This window comes from Podarcis gaigeae (genome assembly GCF_964106915.1).
Source record: "Podarcis gaigeae genome assembly, chromosome: 2".
Lineage (NCBI taxonomy): Eukaryota > Metazoa > Chordata > Lepidosauria > Squamata > Lacertidae > Podarcis > Podarcis gaigeae.
The window spans coordinates 16755098-16778493 of record NC_139679.1 but is presented as its reverse complement, the minus strand read 5'-3'; the positions used below and the strand labels follow the sequence as shown (position 1 = coordinate 16778493).

The window sequence follows — 23396 nt, the reverse complement described above, 5'->3', positions numbered from 1 at the left end:
TCCATATTTCAAGGCAGAACCAAGGAATCCTGGTTTGCTCCACCCAATACTTCCCAGGAGCCCTGGCTCTCTTGACACACATCCACATCTAGTAATTCCCGAATTGTGCCCAGTGATAAATTTATTTGAGAATGAATTCTGCATTGAGGAGGCTGCCACTGCATCTTAGCATGATCTGTTGCTCTGACCTTATTTCTCTGAGTCAACCTCTGTGGAGAGGGGCTGGGATGCTGTTGCTTCTCTGCTTAGGGAGAGATCAGATCTCTTGTGCTAGAACTGCAGCAGTTTTTCACCTTCAGAGTAAACTATATGTTGCATCTCTCTTTATGAGTCACTCCTCTGGACGCTCCACTTTTCATCCAGAAGGCAAGCTCACAACAGTGATTTGAACGGGAACAAAAGAGGGTGAGCTCCTTTGAGGGTGGGTAGTTCCTGCTCCTGCTTATATTCCAAGTAAACCTTTTCAGGTGCACCTCCAATTGTAGAAGTGCATTTTGGCATTCAGAAGTTTGCAGAAACTTAGTTCCCACTGGGTACTACACCTCTCCCAAAACTGAAAACAAGATGACCAGCTTCAAGCCTGTCTCCCCCTTGCTTTCTCTTAGGTATACACAGTAAATAGCCAGAAGCCTTTAGAACACAAACCCTGGTCTTCACCTAGTAATAGACTCTCAATTTCCAATCTATTAATCTCTTTCTGTGATAGATGCTCCCTACGAGGTTTTGCTCCTCTTCGAAGCTGGGAATTCAAGTTCCCAGGCTGCAGAATGCCACTATTTTGTCATTCCCACCCTATCTTTTAAAAAAACCCTCCTTTACACTGTCTTCCCCATGCATCGAGTCTTTTAGTTCTAGAAGGTACACTGTGTATTCAGGCGGGACATGTTGTGAAACTGGTGTGAGAATGCTCAATGGATGATGTTTGGAAAAGCAGACTGTGGCGGTTTGGGAACACAGAGGAGCTTGGGTGTCATTATACACACACACACACACACACACACACACACACACACACACACATACCTTTGTGGTGGAACCTCTCCCCTCTCCCTGAAGAGGGAGGCACAATTCCTTAGGTTGACTGGAGTGAGGTGTACATCTGTGACTTAGCTCACAACCTTAGTACAAACTACTGTATGTGTATCTGGGCTTTACCACTTCAAGCTACAGGAAAAGGCTCACATGACTGATTTCCTCTACACACACCCCCCACCTGCATGATAGAAAACTATCATATTAGGGAGCAGGGCTCCAGCCGCCCCTTTTCCCTAACATGCTAGTTTACTATGTGCCGGGACTATTTTTTTTTCCAATGCAAAAGACGTTCCGCCACGTGAGCCCTCACCTGCGTTCTGAAGTGTCACAGGTTTACCACCCCAGGGGCCTGTTCCTTTCTCAAGTCCAGGAAGGTTTAAAAAAGAAAAAGTGAAAGAAAGAAAAAAAGTCCTTACCTCTTGTCCTGGGCCGCCCACAGGGTCAGATGCTAAGACCACAGGGGCTATTTATGGCTTGGGTATTATTTTGAGCTGTTATCTGCTGAACGCGGGGTTTCTGCTTGTTGGATGTCATGACAAGATGTAGTTACATCCCCACCCAGCGGGTGCCAGCTCTGTGCTCCAGAATAGATACTGCAGGCTGCCTGCAGCCAAGCGCAGGCAGACTGAGACAATCGCCATCCTTGCTTGCTCGCTTGTCATGACAGGGGATGAGGTTTGGGAAGGAGCGGGGCAGGAGATTGCTGGCTGCCAGCTCTCCTAGGATCATCTTGCAAAGTTTGGGGAGCCCAAAGGCATCTAATAATGAGACATGCTTAAATCGTCTTTCACAACAAGGAGCTCTTGGGCATGCAGCTGCTTCTGGGGAGGAGCTCTCCAGGCATGTGTGTGTGTGTGTGTGTGTGTGTGTGTGTGTGTGTGTACGTGTAGTAAGAGAACATGCTACTTGCTTTCACAGCAGAGTATCAAAGAGAAGCAGGCGGGAACTGTCCCCAGGCTAGCTTTGCTCTCTGCCGAATTGATTGTGCTGGCCGTTCCAAATCCCAGAGTTCACAGGAGCCTCTCGCTTTGCCCGGCTCCTGCTAAAGCGTTTGAATGAAGCCGACGCCTGTGCTCATGCCCCTGGGTTTATGGACCCCGGAGTGGGGAACATCAGTTTTGCAGAGAACTGCTGCCGCTGCCTGTCCTTTGTACAGCACTGCAAACCTGGCTTGAGAGCAAACATTTGGGGGGCAGGCAGGAAGATGGATGAATGGAAGGTAGGGCACCGGAGCGTCTTCTGAATGGTTGGACAGAGAAGGTGGGTGGTGTGGTCAGTTTCAGCTGCCTGGAAGGGTGTCAGGGCAGTTAAAAAGGCTATTCGGAAGTGGAGCTCACGCAGGGTGGTGGGCATATTTTGAGAACTCCAGATCCATTCTGCATTCCTGGGAGAGGTGTGTTACTCCAGTAGCAGACAAGGAGTTCTGGGTTCTGTTCTCGCAGTGGCAGGCTAGATGCCTTTGGGAAGACAGTAAGCAAGCCAGATGGGAGCCCAGCAGCAGCGCCCCACTAGTGAGTCCTCGTAACTCATATTCAGAGGGTGGCTTTTTGGGGTGGGGAGATTCTAGTCTGGGTATCAAGATTCCTGGATTTTCTCCCTGCAATTGCTCCTTGGTGATAGTGGTGGTAGTATATTATTATATGATGTCCTATTCGTTCTTGGGGGATGCAGGTGGTGCTGTGGGTTAAACCACAGAGTCTAGGACTTGCCAATCAGAAGGTCAGTGGTTCGAATCCCCGCAATGGGGTGAGCCCCTGTTGCTCAGTCCCTGCTCCTGCCAATGTAGCAGTTCGAAAGCACGTCAAGTGCAAGTAGATAAATAGGTACCGCTCTGGCGGGAAGGTAAACATCATTTCCGTGCACTGCTCTGGTTCGCCAGAAGCAGCTTTGTCATGCTGGCCACATGACCCGGAAGCTGTCTGCGGACAAACGCCGGCACCCTCGGCCAGTAAAGCAAGATGAGCGCCGCAACCCCAGAGTTGTTGACGACTGGACTTAACAGTCAGGGGTCCCTTTACCCTTTACCTATTCATACTTGACTGGCTGCAGTCTGAGAACAAACTGCATGAAACAGAAAAGTAAACTCTGTTACAAAGTCTGTAAGGGGCTCCCTTTGGTTAATTCCCATTAATTCACATTCCTTGCCTCCCCATCCTCCCCTGTTTGCAAACTGTAGGTGAGGGAGAAAGTAGCCTACACAATGATGGGATTTAAAGGTGGTCTGTGTTGTTGGGGTGGAAGTTAGGGCTTTTAGTGTGCTCTGGTCACTCTCTTTCTCTGTCTCCCTTCTCAAAATGGGGCTTCGGAGAAATCAGTTCCCGACTTTGAGAGTATGCTGTGCTTGCATGTTGGCTTCTATTTGAGTCCGGGGATTAACTACCAGAGCCAGTGCAGGGATGGAGGTATGTTGGGTCAAACAAGTGTGCAGCGGGTAGCAGAAGTGACTCCAGAATCCCAACCCTTTCACTGCCACAGCGGAACCAGGAGCAGCTGCTGTGCCTTGGTTTCCCCATTCGAAGTGCTCTGTGCGGTTGCAGCCCAGTGGGGAACATAATAAGGCTTGAAGTGCCCTTGGAGCAAGGCAGATCCTGGAAGAAGAACAGGCCAGGCCAATTGCAGCTTTGCAAACTTGCTTTTGGAGGAAAAGGGGTTGTGCAGAGTTTCAGCTCTCTGACCTTGCTGGCTCAGTGTGCTGCTGTGATAGGCAGCCTGCCAGCTCATCCCAGTTGAAAAAAAAACAAACCAGCATTGTACCCTGCAGTTGCAGTCTGTATTGCTGACTTGCAACTATTCCAAGGCCCTGCCCTATACGGGGACATTGTTGGAAGGACCGGGATAGGGGAGGGGTTGTTTTTGTGGCTGGCTTCTTTTCAGTAGATATAATAATCTGTTACAGCTTGAGCATTTTAAGATTTAAAAAGAATGTATCTAAGGGACCAGGAATGTGTGGCCCTCCAGACTCACAGCTTGCATCATCCCTGACCATTGGCCATGCTGGGTGGGGGTGATGGGAGGCAGGAGTCAAAAGGCTCCCCACCCCTGTTCTAGCCCAACCTAAATCTCAATTTTACCTGAGATGCAACCTTTATGTTGCATTCTGCATTTAGCTCTGGAACATGCAAAGTAACAACAGTGCTCCTGAGCATGTGAAGGATGCCTTTTCTCTACAATAGAGCAACTTGGTGAAGTCCACAGAGCTCAAAAGGAAAATCCTTCAATACCAAGCGGGAAAGGTACGTTAGAGTGGCAAGAGCATCAACCATTTCCCCCCCTTGCATCAGTGGCGTAGCGTGGGGGGCGTAGCGTGGGGGGTGCAGGGGGGGCTGGCCGCACCGGGCGCAACATCTGGGGGTTAGGGTTAGGGTGTGCAAATTCACAGGTTAGGGGGCGCAAATCCACGGGTTAGGGGGCGCAAATCCACGGGTTAGGGGGCACAAATCCACGGGTTAGGGGGCACAAGTTACTTGCCTTGCCCCGGGTGCTGACAACCCACGCTACGCCACTGCCTTGCATATAGTGGAAACTCTTAATTCATTTAGCACTGCTTGCCAGTGCCACCCAGATACCCTTGCTTATCCTGGCACTAAAGCGCCACTTGGGCTGCATTGAACCTGACACTCCAGAAGTCAGCCTTTCAGGTCAGAAGTCATGGCTGCCAAGCAACGTAACTCTCCTGTTTTTAGATGTTAACCACAGAGTCCAACTCTGTGCAACAGCTACAGTTGTTTAGTTCTTAAGCTGTCTCTGAGAGCAGCAGCAGCTTGCTCAACCATATCTTAAAAAGTTCCCCCAAAGTCCAGAACTCTGTGAAGCAGCTTGTTTCATTTTCTGCAGTTAGGACATAGCAATGAGAACTGCTGGCTCATCCCATCCAACCTTTTGCCCCGAAGTTGTGATGTCTTCTTGCTAAAGCAGCCTTCCCCAACCTAATGCCCTCCAGGCATTGCTGGACTACAAGTTCCATCATCTCTAACCGTTGGCCATGCTGACTTGGACTGTAAACCCTTTTAACAGCCACCCCTTCAAACGGCTTCCAGAGGGTCAACCTTGCTAATCCGTTGCAGCACAAACCAAGGGTATGGTGGCACCTTAAAGACAAACTAATTTACAATGACATCAGCTTTTGTGGACTTCAGAAGATGCAGAATGATGAAGTGTGGACTCCAGTCTGTGGAAGCTGTTGCCAAAATAAGTACAGTCATACCTCAGGTTAAATATGCTTGAGGTTGAGTGTTTTCAGGTTGCGTTGCGCGGCGACCCAGAAGTAACGGAATGGGTTACTTCTGGGTTTCGCCGCTCGCGCATGCACAGACATCACAAACATGCGCAGAAGCAGCGAATCATAACCCGTGCATGCGCAGACATGCAGACGTGGGTTGCGTTCTGCTCAGGATGCGAATGGGGCTCTGGAACAGATCCCGTTCGCATCCAGAGGTACCACTGTATTGCTAGTATTTAAGATGCCACAAGACTTTCATTGCCTCACTTAAAGTTTAGATGAATACTCTTACTCACCCCAAATTGCTCTGAAGGCAATTGAAGATGCATTTGTCGCATCCCGTAGGGCAGTGATGGCCAAACTTGGCCCTTCAGCTGTTTTGGGACTACACCTCCCATCATCCCTGGCTAACAGGATCAGTGGTCAGGGATGATGGGAATTGTAGTCCCAAAACAGCTGGAGTGCCAAGTTTGGCCATCACTGCTGTAGGGGTTTCTTGCTGTCTCCTATAACATCTTCACAGAACAGGTAATCCATGAGACCTTTAAATCCAGTCCAAAATAATTTGTTTATGTAGCTCAGATGTGGGAAATTTGTAGCCCTTCAAATGTTGCTGGATTGTGACCCAGCATCCCTGCCACTTGTATCATCACTAGGGCTGATGGGTCTTGGAGTTCAACAACATCTGGAGTCATAGAACAGGCCAGGACTCCCTCCTGCTACAGTTTGGCAATTGCCCATTTTTCATTGAAAACTGCCCTAGAAATCTGACCTGCGGCCTCATATCATTATCTCATTGCTTTGGCACAGGGTGACCAAAGGCATTCAATTCATCATCACATCACACAACCTACTGAAAACTGCTTCCTCACTAGACAGCACCTTAGCTTCTTCTCTACTTCAAAGATCTAGGCTGTTCACACCTTGTTCCCAGTGAATTAGATAAAAGAAGCCCCCTTAGAAGGGAATTTGTCTGCATGCTTTCTGGAGTGTGCCATCAATATTTAACAGCCCCCAAGTCTGAGGGTCCTTGGCATTTAAGCAAGTATGCAGACAAGGAATGCAATAGTCCCTGAATCCCTGATAGATTGATTACCTGTGATACTGTCTTGCCATTCTCAGACGGCTATCATAACGTCCTTATGCAAATTATGGCACAGCCACACATGGAATCCTGTGTAATAATAATAATAATTTTATTAGTTATACCCCACCCACCTGGCTGGGTTTCCGCAGCCACTCTGGGCAGCTTAAAGCATATCTAGTCTCCTCGCCTCGAAAGGCTGTTGGGAAAAGGTTGATAACCAATACTGTAACCAATAAAGCTGGGGCCATATTCAAGCCAGAACCCCCCCCCCCAAAAAAAAGATAAATGGGCAGCCAAAATTATTAAGGGGATGGAGCCTTTCTTTATGCGGGAAGGTTGCAGCCTTTGGGGCTGTTTAGTTTAGAGAAAAGGCAAGCAATGTATAAATTATGCACAGTGTAGAGAAAGTGGATAGGGAATTTTCTCTCTCATACCACGAGAACTAAGGAACATCCAGTGAAGTTGAATGTGGAGGATTGAGAACAGACAGAAGAAAATACTGAGTGCCGGTTCCTGGAGACCAAAACTTGTGTTCAAGTATGCGCTTCCCATAGGGGCATCTGCTGGACATCTGCTGTGAGGACAAGATGATGGAGTTGATGGACCACTGGCTTGACCCAACAGACGGTTCTTAGGCTATTGCATACATATGGAAACTGATAATGTCAAACTAGCCAATCTTAGCAATCTTCTGGCCGATACAGGCAGATCACCACTTGACATTCCAAGGGCATGAAGAAAATGTACAGAAAGTGGTGGTGTTTGCAGAAATCAGTTCCATGAAAATTTCAGACTTTCTTTAAAAAAAGTTTTCTACTCCTTATGACTGTGTGCATATGCTTTAACGTATATGTATATGTACGCATGTATGCAAACAAATGTTGGCTCCCTTGGCTAGTCAAGCAAGATGAGCGTCACAACCCCAGAGTCGTTCACGACTGGACTTAACTGTCAGGGGTCCTTTACCTTATTTTTTTTACGCATGTATACGTTACACTTTTAATCTCCCCTTCATCTCACGGGATTCTAGAGAATTTCTTTTCCATTAGTTTTGCCCTATCGATAATGACTAGCAAAACTGGGATATATACAAAAGAAAAAAAACGATTATTAGGGGAGGATAGAAAAAATGCAAATATGCAGAATAGATATACAAAGTTCAGATGTCCCTTTTCCCATGGTTTGCTATGAATTGCAACATTGTCTGAGCTCCCCTGACACAAGCAGCAAACTTGTGCACACTACGCGGTTGCAGGCCATGTTCCGTGATGGGAATTGAGTCTGCATCTTGCAAGTGCCAGAAAGACACTGAGCAGGCATATGGTCCTTGGCCTGGTTGCTGTGGGGAGAAAAGACATGTTGGAGTAAAACGTGGGGGTGGGCGTGGGATGGTGAGTTCTGTGCAGCTTTTCTTACATAGAATGCGTGAATGCACATAATCACCTGTGCTGTTTCCAGTCCTGGCCTCTACAGATGTGTATGTACAACCCTGCTGTGCAGTCAGGGGTTCTGGAAAATCAGGCTTCTCCGTTGCTCAGAAATATACCGTACTTATATGGGTATACTCCATGTGCATAGATTAGCGGTAGACAGCCTTGTGCTTTTATTTGCTAGATAGATCGCTGAGGTCACTGAGGTTCACCAGCTGGCTCAGGAAGATGGGAACTGAATTGCTGGACATGTTGCTCTGAGCACATGCTCAGCCTGGAAATCCAGCCTTCCTAGATTTCGGCAGCTTAATTTCGGAGTGGGCCTGGGGGAGACTTTTTCTTGATGCTTTTGTTAAGCCATTAGGAGTTTGAAACCCTAGCTGGTCTAATACAAATTAGCTGGAGATTTACTAGTAGATGCAGGTGTAACCTTTGCTCCATCCCGTGTAGATCTTATATACATAGGCTAAGCTGAGAACATGAAAGCTGGAAGAGGGTGACTTGTGCAACCTTCCCTACAAGCCCTGGCACATATGTTCACCGTAATGTGCAAAACGTATTCATGAATGTACTGTACAATGTGGCCTTACGAGGAGAGGTGTCAGTAGGGCAGTTGAGGTTGCTGCAATGAGTTTGGGGAGGAAGATCAGCAGGGTCTCTTGACCTTGTCATAGGGTCTTCTGGCCCCCACTTCACTCCACCCATACCCCCCACCCCTTGGGAAATATGGGAAGGACCAAGAACAAGCCAGAAGGATGGAGCAAGGCCAGTGACCGAATGATTCCAGATAGGTGCTTAATATCACAAACGGGTCGTTGGAAAAGGTTTTCGTTCCGTTTTTGGGTTGTTGCTTTTTAACCTCAGGTTTTCTGCAGAGAGAGTAAATCCAGATTAAATGGGGTGGAAATACAGGCTGTCGTTTTGATGCTGATGACTTTGTATGGATGCGGCAAAAAATTTGCACGCATGAGCAACAATAAACACCAATCGGAAGCACCCTAATGTGTGCAGAGTGAGGCACTGCCGTGCGAGAGAGGTAGAAGAAAGGACGTCATAGTGAAGGGTATATGGAGTATAGGGGGTGCATATAGAGGGGCTAATTTCAGAGGCAGAAGGTATCATTTATGGCTCACTGTCCCCTAGTGCCACATTTCATTCCCGCACCCAATAAGAGGGCATACCACCTGTTCAGTTAAATGGGGCAAAGTAAATGGGGTGTTTTCTGGCTTTGAAGACCCGCACAGCCATTGAAATGGAAGCCTCCTCTGAACTGCATAGGCCTTCTTTGAGTTCCATTTCTGGGTTGTGTTAGAGCTGCTGGTATCCTAAATTTGTAATTGCATTGTGATGTCATCTGATGGTGAAAGGCCAGGCGACAGGGGCTTACCCAGTGAAGTTTCTCAGTGGTGCAAGAATCAGGGTGCACATTTATTTGGACACACGGCCTGCACTACTACAATGATTGTACACACACACACCTTCCAGTTGGATCGTGGTCTCTTTGCAGATGTTATGTGTACGGGGTTTGATTTCATTTTTAATTTTTTTCTGTAACTGTGCTCTCTCTGGGGTTCTGGGATGAAAGCCAAGAGGAATTGTTGAAATTCCTTGGTCATTCGCATTCATTTAGCTTTGTATAACAGTGTTATGAAAAGTAATAATTACAGTTGTTGGGAATCTGCTTCAGTACAATGGTTGACTAATTTGTGTGTGTGACTGAACAGGAGTTTTAACAAATTAATAGAATAGTTTTAACAAATTAATACTTGGAATGTTTGGGCGCTTAATTTGACCAGTCAAATGACCAGCTTTAATCCTATGGTTTATCAAGCAAGGCTGGGTGGGAACTTTGTGCTGCATAATGCAGTTTTTTAAACATCACATGAAATGGGCCAAAGAATATGAATTTAAACCTTTAGATCAGTAACCATGGAAAATAAAACCCTTTTAAGTCACAGAGATTTCACAGGTCCTTAAACAGTCCCTTTGGAATAAATGGAAGTGAGCAGTGCTTAACTTCCAATGCCGCTCTATTTTGGCACTCTAGAAAGTCTCTGCTAGCCTACTGCAAAAAGGCAAGTTCTATCTTCCTCCCAAATTTTGTTTAAAACATCTTCCATTCTCAGTTCCCTTCTGTCCCATTCTACACTGTATAGCACACATCGACTGAAGGCATTTGAGCTCCTAGACTCATCCCCTAAGGGCTAGAAATTTTCAGTTCATGAAAATTTAAGAGTTTCTGGATCCTGAATTGCTGGCTTCTTAATTCTGTGCATACGCAGCCCTCCCATGAGCATGCGAGATATTGCAATTTCCTGGTTCTAGTTCCCACTCTCCATCATTTTGGGCCGGCTGCCTGTTCTGCAGAAGCGTCTACAACTTGCACATAACCAGCGGAGGTCAGTGTCTAAAATGAGAACCCTTTCCCCATCTCTCTTGGTGAGAGAGGGCGTGATGACACTCTCGGCGGCCTTGAGGAGCACTGGTGTCTGTTACACGCTGGGCAAAGGCAGTGGAAATGTTAACAGGTAGAGTGACAGGGCCTGGGAAGTTGCCAGTGGGCCTCGGCTGGCAGAGGCTGGGGCCAGCTTGTCTCAAACTAGTAGGCACTCCTCGGTTCTTTCTAGAAGCAGATCTGTGGCAGACGTACGAGAATCCTCGGCCCTTGCCATGACTGTGGCCATCACCCTGGGTGACCTTGGAGTACCAGCTACCTTGGTTTGCTATCCCATGACTTCCAGGTCACAATCCATCTGGCTCAGGGCCGAAACAGGCATGATGTGGGAGATCTGCAATCCAATCTCGCAGCTTTTTTATTAATAGGCCAACCATCAGGAATCTGATTTTGATCAGGGCAGCCCCATAGTGTCTGTGTTGTTTTTTATGTGTGTGTATGTCTAAAGGCTAGAAACTTCTAGTTTTCCCCATGCATAAAACCTTAGAGTTTTAGGGTGCTGAATTTCAGGATTTCTTCCTCCCACACCATTTTCTCTGTCTAAATCCCCCCACCCTCTTTCCAAAGCTCCCTGTTGGAGGGGGAAACACAGGTGCCTGTCTTTTTCCACCAACAGTTTCAGTTGGGACACATGGCAGCGGAAGGAAAGAATTAAATACACCCTCTCCAGTTCAAGAGGGAGGGTTAGTTAATTGAATGCCTCCTCCCAAATGCCACTGCTCCAATCAAGAAAAGCTGCTTTAAAAAGCCAGGAGAATTGATCACAGATTCCTGTGTCTGTGATCCATGTCTGTTTTCACCGTCAAAGGCATGTGTTCTCTGCACCAAAAAGAGGGGAGCCACCAATGTTTAAAGACATATAGAAATACACACAGGACTATGATTTGCTGTTTGTTTGGGTTTATGTCCTATGGTGTGAACATTTGTCTGAGTAGATTATTTTGTGTGAAGACAACTGTATTTTCTGGAGTGGTCAAAGCAGTGAGCCTGCTTGTAATATTGGCAATACAAGCCTGCAAATCAGCACAGCAATCATTGGATTGGTGAAGGAGTCAGCCCTCTCCTTATGTATCAGGAGGCATGTCTCACTTATTTAAAATGATTTCTTTAAAAAAGAGGAACAAGCTCATTGATGTATATGTACAGTGGTGCCTCTGGTTACGAACTTAATTCGTTCTGGAGGTCCGTTCTTAACCTGAAACCATACTTAACCTGAGGTACCACTTTAGCTAGTGGGGCCTCCCGCTGCCGCCGCGCTATCGGTGTGCGATTTCTTCTCATCCTGAGGCAAAGTTCTTAACCTGAGGTACTACTTCCAGGTTAGCGGAGTCTGTAACCCGAAGTGTTTGTAACCTGAGGTGGTTGTAACCTGAGGTACCACTGTACTTACATCCTTCACCTTACAAAAAACCCCAGAAGAACAGCTCCAAAGATGGTTCTCTCTATTCTTTTTAAAACTGTTCCTTCCTTCTCCTTTTCCAGGAGAAAATGCTATCAAACCACACTTACCACTCATTAAAATGGTATATATGTCTTCACCTGAGAAGCTTACTTGTGTGTGTGTGTTTATCTTCTTAGAGTAGCCCTCCACATGTTACTGGACTCCAGCTCCCATCCACCAAAACCTTTTCCTCCTCTTTCCTTGTTCATCCTTTTGTAATGCAAATTGGAAGGTCTCTTGTTCTGGCCGCTTTCTTGTTCTGAACAGCACCTACCATGCTGCTGAAGTTGACTACAGTGCTAAACAGTAGTAGCCAGGCAGCTGCTATCCCATAATTAATCCTTGCAACGTCCCACTTCTTCAGAGGCTTCACTGCAAAGGGATCGATAACAGCTTTGCAGTGTGGCGCTGACTGCAGTGGCAGTTCGGTCCTGTGAGCCCTCTCCCCTCCGTGAGCTGACCTTGCACCTTCCCTCACGCACAAACACCCTCTCCTCCCTTCATAGCAAGGATGGGTGGCATTTTGTAGCATCTCAGTGTCCTATTTGGAAAAGCATGTTCATTTGGGGTGTTTTTATATAGGGACTTCCTTAAAACAGTTGTGACCTCATCTGCACGCTTCGTTTTTCCTTTGTCATTCCAGTCATTTCACTGTCACCCCCCCAAAAAAGCCAACAACAATGGGAAGGTCAGAGAGACTTTTGCCAAACCAGTGTCCCTGGAGAACAGACCATTGAAGGCATAAGGATACAAGCAACCCCTCGTTTATGTGTGTTGAATATATGTGTGACCATGCATAACGCCAAACCGAAGTGAATTTTAAAATTGCAAAAGGAGCCCTAAAAGAGCCTAGTAAAGGTAAAGGGACCCCTGACCATTAGGTCCAGTCGTGGCCGACTCGGGGGTAGCAGCGCTCATCTTGCTTTAGTGGCCAAGGGAGCCGGCATACAGCTTCCAGGTCATGTGGCCAGCATGACTAAGCCGCTTCTGGCGAACCAGAGCAGCGCACGGAAACGCCGTTTACCTTCCCACCGGAGCAGTACCTATTTATCTACTTGCACTTGACGTGCTTTCGAACTGCTTGGTTGGCAGGAGCAGGGACCAAGCAACGGGAGCTCACCCCGTCACGGGGATTCGAACCGCCAACCTTCTGATCGGCAAGTCCTAGGCTCTGTGGTTTAACCCACAGTGCCACCCGCGTGCAAAAGAAAAGGCAAAAAATGGTGCAAAAACCGCTCCTAGCAATCCCACTAGCCTTTGCACCAACTGTGAGGCCTGTGGAGAGTTGGAGTTTGGTCAAGGAGGTTTGGAGGAAGTGATTGTGGTGCAGTGCTACTGTTTAGGTTTTTGGTTTTGCAAAGGTTTAGAGAGTGTTTGCTGGCTTTTCAAATGGTGTTTCAAATATATGCGATTTCACTTAGATGCACGGAGCCTCAGAACGTAGCCTCCACATAAATGGGGGGGCACGTTTTGCCTGGATAAGAAACAAAATGGCAGAGTCAGATAATCAAAAGCCATTTTGCCCAGGATAAACAGCATGCCCTCAAGGTGCGGGTTACAGCCACCATCAGCCTCGGCCTCCACAGCCAGTGTCCAGGGTTGATGGGAGTTGTTATTTAATACCATACGGATGGCAACAAATTATCTACCTCAATCTAGCCCAACACTGTGGATTCAGTCGTTTTATTTATTTTTACAATTTATTTCCTGCCCTTTTTTCTGTAGGCCCCGGGTGTGTGTTTGTGTGTCAGTGAATTCAAACCAAGTATTATAATCAATTAACTTGTACCATCAGTTATAGACATTCTCTGGTGGCCAGTCAGATGGCCCAAAGAAGTTATATAATCCAGGCAAGAGGTGGATAGCTGTCTCCTCTTGTTTTCTCTTCCAGTCTCCGAACAATTGTGGTTAATAGCTTGCAGCAGATAACTCAGTGGAGGATTTGGCCTAATTCATTTTAGAATCCATCTATGCCTTCACAGCACCCTGTAGCAGTTAGGAAAGGTTTAGTTGATAAACCATCTGTCACTCTGCTGATTAATTAATGAAAGCTGGGTAAACTCGAATATTCTCATCACCTTTTGATGAGGAAGTTCAAGATAACTTGCACATTAGATAAAAAACATTTGCTCCCTTTTAAGAAAATTCGTGAGCAAACACAGCTACCCATCATTGAATTTTTTTTTCATCTGCAACAGTTTCCTGCTTTTAATTCTCTATTACAATAGACTGCTTGGCAAAATCATCTTCTTCTTCTTCTTCTTCTTCTTCAGAAACTGCACATGTACTCTTTCTGTGAAGCCCTGCTGATAAATTTAAGTCAATATCTCGATTAAACTGCTTAAAACTCGCAGAACTGCTTAGATAGCATAAGTTAAATGTGGATTGTGCTTCTTTGTCCTGAATTGCATGCCAGTCAAGTTGGTTTGATGAGTGTGGTGCTGCCTAATGCCAAGGTTTAAGGTCCGATCCCTGTATGGGACAACTGCATATCCCTGCATTGCAGGGGCTTAGACTAGTTGATAGGGTCCCTTCCAATTCTACAATTCTATGAAGGCTACATTTGTACCATCAATTTCTGTCTTACAGAGTCAGGATAATCATGAGCTCTGTGTAGCCACACACGGCTCCTGTGCAGCCCCTTTTCTCCTCCCTTCATGTGAGCAGCCATCCTGAGCAAACCAGGAAGTCAGTGAACCATAGCTTCCTGTTACATCTGAACTGGGAAACTATGGTTAATGGCTTCCAAACAACTCAAGACCTGTAAGCCAAGCTTTGGAAGCTGCAAACCCATCAATTCTTGGTTCAGACAATGGGGAAGCTAGGGTCAGCTTTGGTTTCCTAGTTTGTTCAGACACTCATTTGAAGGGAGGAGTGAAATGACTGCAAAGGATTTATGTATTTTTCCAGGAACTGATTGTCCAAGCTAAGTCAGTGTGTTGAGGGACAGTGAGCATTTTTCTCTCTTCTGGCTTTCTCTGTTCCTGTGTGTGTGTGTGTGTGTGTGTGTGTGTGTGTGTGTGTTCTTAAAACCTCTTTCATGTTCCCCCTTTGGGCGAATTTGCACATATATGATGATGGTTGCACAATGAGTCTGCAACCACATTTGTTAAGTTGGGTCACCCAAGATCAAATATCACAAACATAACTTTTCATATGTACCATCTTTGAAGTGGAAGCAGTTTACACGTTTAGCGATGAGTAATTGAGTGACGAATCAAGTTTTGTGTGTGTGACTCCGTCCTCAATTAAACTTTTCCTCTAAACTGCTTCAACTCCTGAGGGTATTTTCAAGCAACAGCTTGTTGTGTTCCTTGTTCGGTGCCCTTCTGACTATGCATATTGGAAGCACCATGCCCAGTAACTAAAATGACAGCCAAATAAGGATGCTCAATTTACAGAGTTATTGTAGAAAGGTTTTTTTCTCCATATAACAAGCAACAAGACCCAAGTGGCATAGTGCATGCTTTGCATGTGCAAAGAACATTGGCTTATTCCAAAGGTGGGTACCTCCAGGCTGTTTCACCTAATCACACCCACCTGTCCAACGTCTGATATCATATGTGATGTCAAAGTGTGGAACAGGTAAAAACATGGCTGTGATGGGCTGCTTTCAGCTACTCATCCCTCTCTAGTCCATTTGTTCAAAGGAGCTCTTTCTCAGTACACTTCAGCTGATCAGCACTGAGAAGGGGGCCTCTTTGAAGTCAACAACTGATATCATAATGAGGACAGATGACTAGGCAGGTGCAAATCTCATTAGTGAAATACAGTTTCCCTACCCTGTTTTAGTCCTTGGTGTCTCCAGTTAATAGCTCGCAAAGCAAGTAGAGTTGGGAAAGAATTCTGTCTGAGATCCTGAAGAATTGCTGCTGGTTAGGTTCATTTCAGACTGGAAATACTCTGTGGGCCTCAGGCACTTCCTTCCTCTTTCCTACTTCTTCTCTTGCGTTCTGTGCAACATAGATGTTGAGAAAGTGGTATTTCGGTCAGGTGGGACTTTGCAGGTGGAGTACCAGTTTGAAAGGGCATTGGTTTAGTTGCAGGCAAGAGTTTGTGCATTGAAAAGCATGTAACACAAAGTATTTCACTTTAAAGGCTTAGGTGGGCATTGTTTAAACCAGGCTTCCTCAGCCTCGGCCCTCCAGAGGTTTTTGGCCTACAACTCCCATGATCTCTAGCTGGCAGGACCAGTGGTCAGGGATGATGGGAATTGTAGTCTCAAAACATCTGGAGGACCGAGGTTGAGGAAGCCTGGTTTAAACAGTCTGGGATGGCATGGCTGAGAGAGCCCTCTGTTTCAGAAGAACCATTCCTTGTCAGAGTAGAAAATAGTAGCCGCCTGAAGCTTGTCTAGCTCTGTTTGCAAAGTGCAAGCAGAGTAAAGCACCCACAAATTCATGACTACATTGGAATTCACATAAAGACCATGCTTGTCCTGAGTCTGTAAGAGGTTAGTTACATGGCCAGGTGAATTGCATGGCACAGCTCTTGCTGGATTCTACCATTTCAGACAGCAGGTGGGAGGTGTGAATGAACATGTTTGAATGCTTATTCTTATGGGGTGCAGGAAGGGGAGGAAACTCACCGAAGACAGAAAACTGGCAATGCACAGAGCATCGCAGGTTCAATCCTTTCCTCTAACAGGCCAGTTTTCAATGCTTTAGACGTGCCCCTGCAGTCTAAAATGCTCCAGTTTTGTGAGTGCTACATCATGCAATAATGTGAAGCTGAGGCTCCAATACCTTGGCCACCTCATGAGAAGAGAAGACTCCCTGGGAAAGACCCTGATGTTGGGAAAGATGGAGGGCACAAGGAGAAGGGGACAACAGAGGACGAGATGGTTGGACAGTGTTCTCGAAGCTACAAACATGAGTTTGACCAAACTGCGGGAGGCAGTGGAAGACAGGAGTGCCTGGCGTGCTCTGGTCCATGGGGTCACAAAGAGTCGGACACGACTAAACGACTAAACCACAACAACAATATGCAATTCTGCTGCCTTGCATCCCAGTTGTTAAGCATCTGGGAAGATGCTGCCTTTGTCCAAGAGCGAAAACAGAGGCTGCAAACCATTTCCAGCCGCTTGTAAGCTGCGGCGTCTCCCCCACTCCACATCCCCCTGTGAATCTCTAAAGTCCTGGCCAAGTGTGCAATGAAGTGGGAGCTGTTTAAACAGCTGCCGCACCCTTTCCTTATTCTCTCTGTCCCTGTGGAGGCGTGTGAAGGGATTCCAGTTTATGCAAAGCCCCAGGCTCTGTTACTGGCTGGGCTGGGAACAGTGCACTCTCTCTGCCTTGTTCTGTCTGACATGTGTCTTCAGAGCAGGGCGGCTCCTCTCCTAAGAGGCTGGGAAATTCTTGCCTCCCTACCCAATGCCTGGAAAGGCCTGCAAGGCTTGGCCACGCACCCGTTCTGCTCATCCGACCCGGTGGCTTTTCTGTCACTTGACAGCTTTTGGGAGGGATAGGAATTTCCCGGCACCCCATGGGACAGCCTGGTTTGGCTGTTCTCCACCGTGACCAGAGTCACCTTCCTTACCAGAGCTGGGCCAGCACTGCTGGGATGAGGCAGACTTGCAAAAACAGCCCAAGTCCACATGCACTGCTGTACGTTGCTTTGATTTCACAAATGGTGGGTGTGCTTTAGCTCGTGTTCTGTTTCCTATGAGAAAGCAGTTGGAGCAGGGACTAGGAAGGGGTGGCACTCCTGAATCCAGCTCCCATCAGCCCCAGCCAGCATGGCCAATGGTCAGGTTTGTTGTTGTTGTTGTTTATTCATGTCCACCTCTTTGTGACCCCATGGACCAGAGCACGCCAGGCACTCCTGTCTTCCACTACCTCCCGCAGTTTGGTGAAACTCATGCTGGTAGCTTCCAGAACACTGTCCAACCATCTCGTCCTGGCATCGGAAGAGGGCTAAACAAATTCAGGGGAGATGGAAAAAGTCAACAGGGGTGGACTTTGGTCCTTCAAATTTTAGTGGCGCCCTGTTCAAGGCCAAAATTCAGCGCGCCCCCCGGGACTGATGGGAGTTGTAGTCCAAAGCACATGAAGGGCACCAGACTGCCAAAGGATGAACTGGGGTATCCTTAAGCAAAAATATTTTCAGTCCACCAAAGATTTAGTCGAAGATTTACCGTATTTCTGTAATAGACTGGCAAAACCCAGATTTAAAGCACTAAATCGTCGTCTTTCCTCCCAAATCCTTTTCGGTCAGTGTGGAATATTTTTCCACACTGAGATCACCAATAGAAATTGGAGTGTGTATGTTTGTTTATTTATATTCCCCAGAGTGGCTGGGGAAACCCAGCCAGATGTGCGGGGTATAAATAATAAAATCATTATTATTATTGAGATATTTATAAGCAATGAAATGCTAAAATAATTCCACAGCAGCGTACAACAGAGTTCAACGAGTCAAACAACTGCTAGGTCTCGATGAATTTCTTTTGCATATAAACATCCTGAACTTGGGTCATGTCAGAGCGGGGCTTGTTGCAATTACTCATTAATAGAATCCTCCTTTTAAATAGTTTCACACAAATAGAAAATGGCTATATCCATCTTGGTGTGTCAACTGCAGAAATGTCTAAAGCTGAACAAACTAATGAAAGCTGTTCCTTTGCAGCTATTCATATATTACTTGGCTTGGGAATGGACCTGGGACTTGCATGCTCTCCCCTTCATTCCACCTCTTTTTAGGCAGAAAATGAACTTTTGAAACCCCACAAGGAAAGCATGATCCATCTCATTGGGTCAGGGAGATCCTGCATTTAACTTTTAAATCATCACATCATTCCCCCTGTTCATTAGTTACCGTCTGCCCAAGATCAGGCAGAGAGGCAGAGAGGGGAAGCTCCAAACCTGAGACCTGCTTGGAATAGAATAATTTCCCCCGAATCCCTGAAGTCAAGTAATGTCTGAATAGGCCTCTTGGTTCCAGCTCTTCATTGCTGTTACCATAGTGCATCCAAACATTTATCCACAAACCATGAGCAAGGATCTATTCTAGATCAGTATTTCTATTGCATTTTCATTTAATTTTAATTTTTGCTACTCGTAGTCCCAGGACGAAGCTTTGCACGCTTTCAATACATACATCCTTCCTTTTCCTGGATTAGCACACCTTAGGTTATTGTGCCTTCTCCTCCCTAATAAGAAATGGAATTTGTGCAATTGGGTCATACACAACACACAGAACCCCATAAATTTGATCCAGATTACTAGAAAAACGTGGGGAAGTGGGGAGGGAGACATTTGAGGCAGGAGGGTGAACTACTTTGGCTCTGGATTTGTAATTAGCCAGGTTTAGCTTCTGCTGGAAGAAGTTAGCGGATTCTATTCACAATGAAACCTGACATTAATTTGCCATGGGAAAAACAACAATAATAAACGGTTAATGGGGGAAAGGCAGGACAAAAAAATATATTGAAAGGGCTGGGGACACGAGTTGCATTCAACGAGTGTATGTTCCATGTACCTGCGTGCACAAATAGTTTAGTTGTACACTCATACAGTTTTTCAATGAGTGTACAGTCTTTGTGCCTCTGCACACAATAATTGAGTTGTCCAAATCAAGCATACAGTATACTCTTTCACACAAACACTTGTACATGCGTACAGAGAACATGTGTTCAGTGTAACATGTGAACAAGGTAAACTAGACCAATCATTGCAAAAGTGTGTAATACCTTAATTAAAGGAAAAGCTTTTCTGTTATGAACCTCTGCACCCCCCACCATACCTTCCTGAGAGCAAGAATGAAATAAGTCTCAGAAGGACCTATGTACTATATATGCCATTTTCCTATATGGGGCTCAAATAGCCTCTGAGCCACTTCTGCTAACCTAAATGGTCACTCTTCAAGTGGGAGAGAATGTAGGAAAGGGGCATTTGTAATGCAGATGAGGATTTTGCCTAATGTGACGTTTTAAATTTACATTAGCCAACCCAGCTGAAGCAAAGAGCTCTGAAATCTAAGCCTTCTGTCTGAAAATGCTCTGACCGGCTGCCAATTTGGATGGACATTCACAACTGAGATGATGGCATTTCCCCACTGTGGACCTTGTGGGCAAACACTAGACTCAGCTATCATTTCTTGAGGGTCCCCATATGGCGCTGTGTCCTCGATTCCTGCCTTTTCCCTGAATACTAAATCTCTCTGTGATGAGGCAATTGGCGCTGGAGTTGGCTCCTGCCTTTTCAGCAGCTGCCTGTTGACAATTTATATTGTAATCACAGAAACCGGGGCCAAACAGCCAACCAAGGCTGGGCCCTGCTCCAGCTTTATGCCAAGAATTTATTAATTATGTTCTGCGCTGTCGAGATCCTTATGGGGGCGTGACTGCCCAATGAAGTGTCCCCTTTGCAGCATTTCAAAGCCTAGTCATACTTCCTTGCGATGCAGCCAGCAAGCCAATCAAACCTTTGCCTGTGCTGTCAGTGGCTGGGGTCTCCAGTAGGTTAGACTTGGAGGAGTGGAGCTCTTGGATCTCAAAGTCTCCAGTAGCATTGCAAGCCCATGTGATTCTGTATGGAAGTGTCAGCATGGTGTCCCCCAACGCAACGTGCGATGATAAGGGTATAATATATGCAGTCCAAGATGTTTCAGCCGGGGATAGCGAAAGAAGACTGGAGTGAGACCCAGGACAGAGGCGTGAGAAATGGATGGGCCAGACTAGTAGCCCAGGGAACTCCCAGAATCTTTGGCCCGCTGGCTGATGGACCGAGCCCGGTTTCAAATTCAGTCAAGGTCGCTGCCAGGTCCCAAAGGGAGTTAGCATCACAGAATCGTAGCGTTGGAAGGGACCCAAGGGTCATCTAGTCCAACCCCCTACAATGCAGCAATCTCAGCTAAAGCATCCATGACAGATGGCCATCCAACCTCTGCTTAAAAACCTCCAGGGAAGGAGAATCCACAACCTCATGATGGAGACCATTCCACTGTCAAACAGCTCTTACTGTCAGAACGTTTTTCCGTATGTTTGGTTGTATGTGCAGAATCACGGGCGCTTGCTGCTGTTTGTGTGACTGGTTGGAGTTTCACAGGCCAGAGGGCAGTAGATAGGTTTTCTGGGGGGACACTGGGTGGCTAAGCAACTGGATTTCTGTGGTGTTCACAGGTGCAGTTCCGTTGAGAATTAACAACGCCCTTCCCTGCCTTCCCTGAACCTCTCCCTCCCCACCCCAAACGAGTATATCATGTTGATCAGGTGCTTATTTTATTTTTTTAAAGTTGCAAATCTTTCATAATTCCTTTGCCAGTGGAGTGGAGGGTAGCACGACTACTTAACATTCATGGAAAACCTAAAGGTAAAGGTAAAGGGACCCCTGACCATTAGGTCCAGTCGTGGCCGATTCTGGGGTTGCGGTGCTCATCTAGCTTTACTGGCCAAGGGAGCCGGCGTACAGCTTCTGGGTCATGTGGCCAGCATGACTACTTCTGGCAAACCAGAGCAGCGTACAGAAACGCCGTTTACCTTTCCGCTGGAGCGGTACCTATTTATCTACTTGCACTTTGACGTGTTTTTGAACTCAGTTGGCAGGAGCTGGGACCAAGCAACGGGAGCTCACCCCGTAGCGGGGATTTCAACCGCCGACCTTCTGATCGGCAAGTCCTAGGCTCAGTGGTTTAACCCCCAGCGCCACCCATGATGGAAAACTTACGAGCATACAAAGCACATTGCATATGTTCAGTGCTTTTTTTTTTTTACACCCCTTTTTTTTTTAGTTGTTAAAAAGTGTGGCACTTACTGTAACAACTTCATGTTGAGTGCCAGCACCTGTTTTACGAGAAAAGAAAGCACTGCCAAGCTAACAAGAAGAGAAGGAACTGTTACAGAAGCCAGTGTGATGGAGTGGACGGTTTTTTTGGGGGGGGCGGGTATCAGATCTCTGCTCGCTGGCCAGCCCCACCCCCCGAACAAATCACTATCTCTCAGCTGATCTACCTTGCAAGATTGTTTTGAGGATATCAAGGGACTGGCCACATCTTTATCACCCTGTACTCATTGGAGGAAAGGGCGGGATATAAAAATGTGATAAATACAATAAATATTAATCTCTCACTCCCATGTTGCAGTGGAGAAGGGCGATTTGCCTCTGGCCACCTAGCAAGTCCATAGCTAAGGCAAGATTTGACTCAGGAACTTCCCAGGCTACGGACTCCACCAGCAGCCATCTTTTTAAAGTCACAGGAACCCTAAAACTGTGTGCAGTTTTGCTTAAGTGCCAGTCACCCTGCAGTACACACATTCCTGTTTAACGTAACTGTGACAAAGTGCAGTTAACTACCTAGTGTCACCATCCATTTGCATGAAGATGAAACTTAAAATGTATCATGCTTTGTTCTCAATTTTCAGTTGGATCTCTGGGTTGCTTTTGTCCTATAATCAGCAATAGCAAATGAGAGAAATCGAGATGTCTTGAGTTACAGGGTAAATAAAGGATAAGAGGAAGAAGTGAAAATTATCAAATACAAGCGGGGAAGGGTGTTGTCCAGTTGGCGATTCTCAAGAAAACGGCAATATAATACAGATTTCCACAGCATATGGATGACTGGTATAATATGTAAATCTAGGTCATCATGGAAATAGGTCATAGGTGTCCCTAGTGAGATTTCCACATCCTGGTGGGGTTCCCCCTCCTCCCCGCTCTTGGTCCTCCCCCCCCCCCCACAACTATGCCAAACCATTATTTATCTGGTTTTCTGTCCCAGCAGGGGCAGACTTTTGTAATATGGCACCCTGAGCAACGACAAAATCCCCGCTCCCCCAATATTTCAAACTTTGAGTAGGTACTCACATAAATATATGTTGCTGTTGTTGTTGTTGTTGTGTGCCCCCTCAGCTCAGCACCATTTTCTGGGGGAACTGCCTGCAACACCCTAAATCCGGCACTGATCCCAGATGTGAGGAACTTATTTTCACCCTGAGGGCCTCATTCTGTTTTGGGGAGCCTTCTGGGGGGTCATTGCCTCCAGAGGCAAAAGCTGGCAAGCAACAAATTTCCATTTTTTCCTTTGTTCTGCCCACACCCCTCTGTAGCCTCCATCCATGCAAGCGGGGATAGATCCTAGCCAGGCAAAAACACCCCAGGAAAGTTTGACGCAGGCCCCGTGAGGGGAGTGGCTGGGGAGAGTCCTTAGGCCGCATATAGGCCTGGGGCCAAATGCATGCCCCCCCAGGCCAGATGTTCCTTACTTACCCTTGCCTTATCTCTTTGTTCTTGGAGACTGTCCAGTGTTTGTTCTGTTTCCCCTTCCCTTAGTTCCTGGGATTATCACATACATAGAACCTCTGTGTAAACGGTGCGAATGGGGGTGGGGAGCAATTTGCTCAATTCTCTCAGCTCCGTGGCAGCCCAAGACATTTCATTACCTAATGCAGAAAATCCAAATTCTCTGCCCGCAGCAGTGATGGGGGAGGGAGAGCTAACCATAGTCAAATGTAGCCTTCAGTGTTAATTCTGAAATCTTGGCCACCTCTTCCAGCCCAAGCCTAGGGCTATTCCCACCCCACTGGAACTTGTTGATATACAGACAGCGCATGATCAGCTCATCATTGGGTGTCTGGCTCAGAAGCCTCAAAAGTAGCTGCCATGGCTTGACAGGGTTACGTGGTTTTACCTTCAGTTAGATTAGTTGGTAGGAAGTTGGCCTTGTAGGCGTAGCAGGCTATAATCGCTGACCACCATTTCTTCCCTCTCCTTCCTCCTCGTTTTCCTCTGGCA

At 46.6% G+C, this 23396-nt stretch overlaps 1 protein-coding gene and 1 long non-coding RNA gene across 16 annotated transcripts in view; one reads left to right on the top strand and one right to left on the bottom strand.

Annotated features, from left to right (window-relative positions):
• ZNF385A (zinc finger protein 385A) overlaps nucleotides 1-23396 on the top strand; it is a 190292-nt gene that overhangs the window by 123609 nt on the left and 43287 nt on the right. The window contains exon 1 of one of the 15 annotated variants that reach the window (XM_083728981.1): nucleotides 1677-2254. The exons of 13 other annotated variants lie outside the window; for them this stretch is intronic. In XM_083728981.1, the coding sequence (XP_083585107.1) occupies nucleotides 2126-2254 (129 nt within the window). In that variant the 5' untranslated portion in view covers nucleotides 1677-2125. Of the gene's footprint in view, nucleotides 1-1676; nucleotides 2255-2347; nucleotides 2506-23396 lie in introns of those variants that run through there. One more of the 15 variants, XM_083728984.1, reaches the window with a different exon arrangement.
• On the bottom strand, nucleotides 5482-23389 carry LOC310840003. The gene is made up of 3 exons (XR_014561746.1): nucleotides 22872-23389; nucleotides 15450-15620; nucleotides 5482-6428 (listed from the first exon to the last, which is right to left on the bottom strand). It is a non-coding gene; the product is annotated as an uncharacterized lncRNA (long non-coding RNA).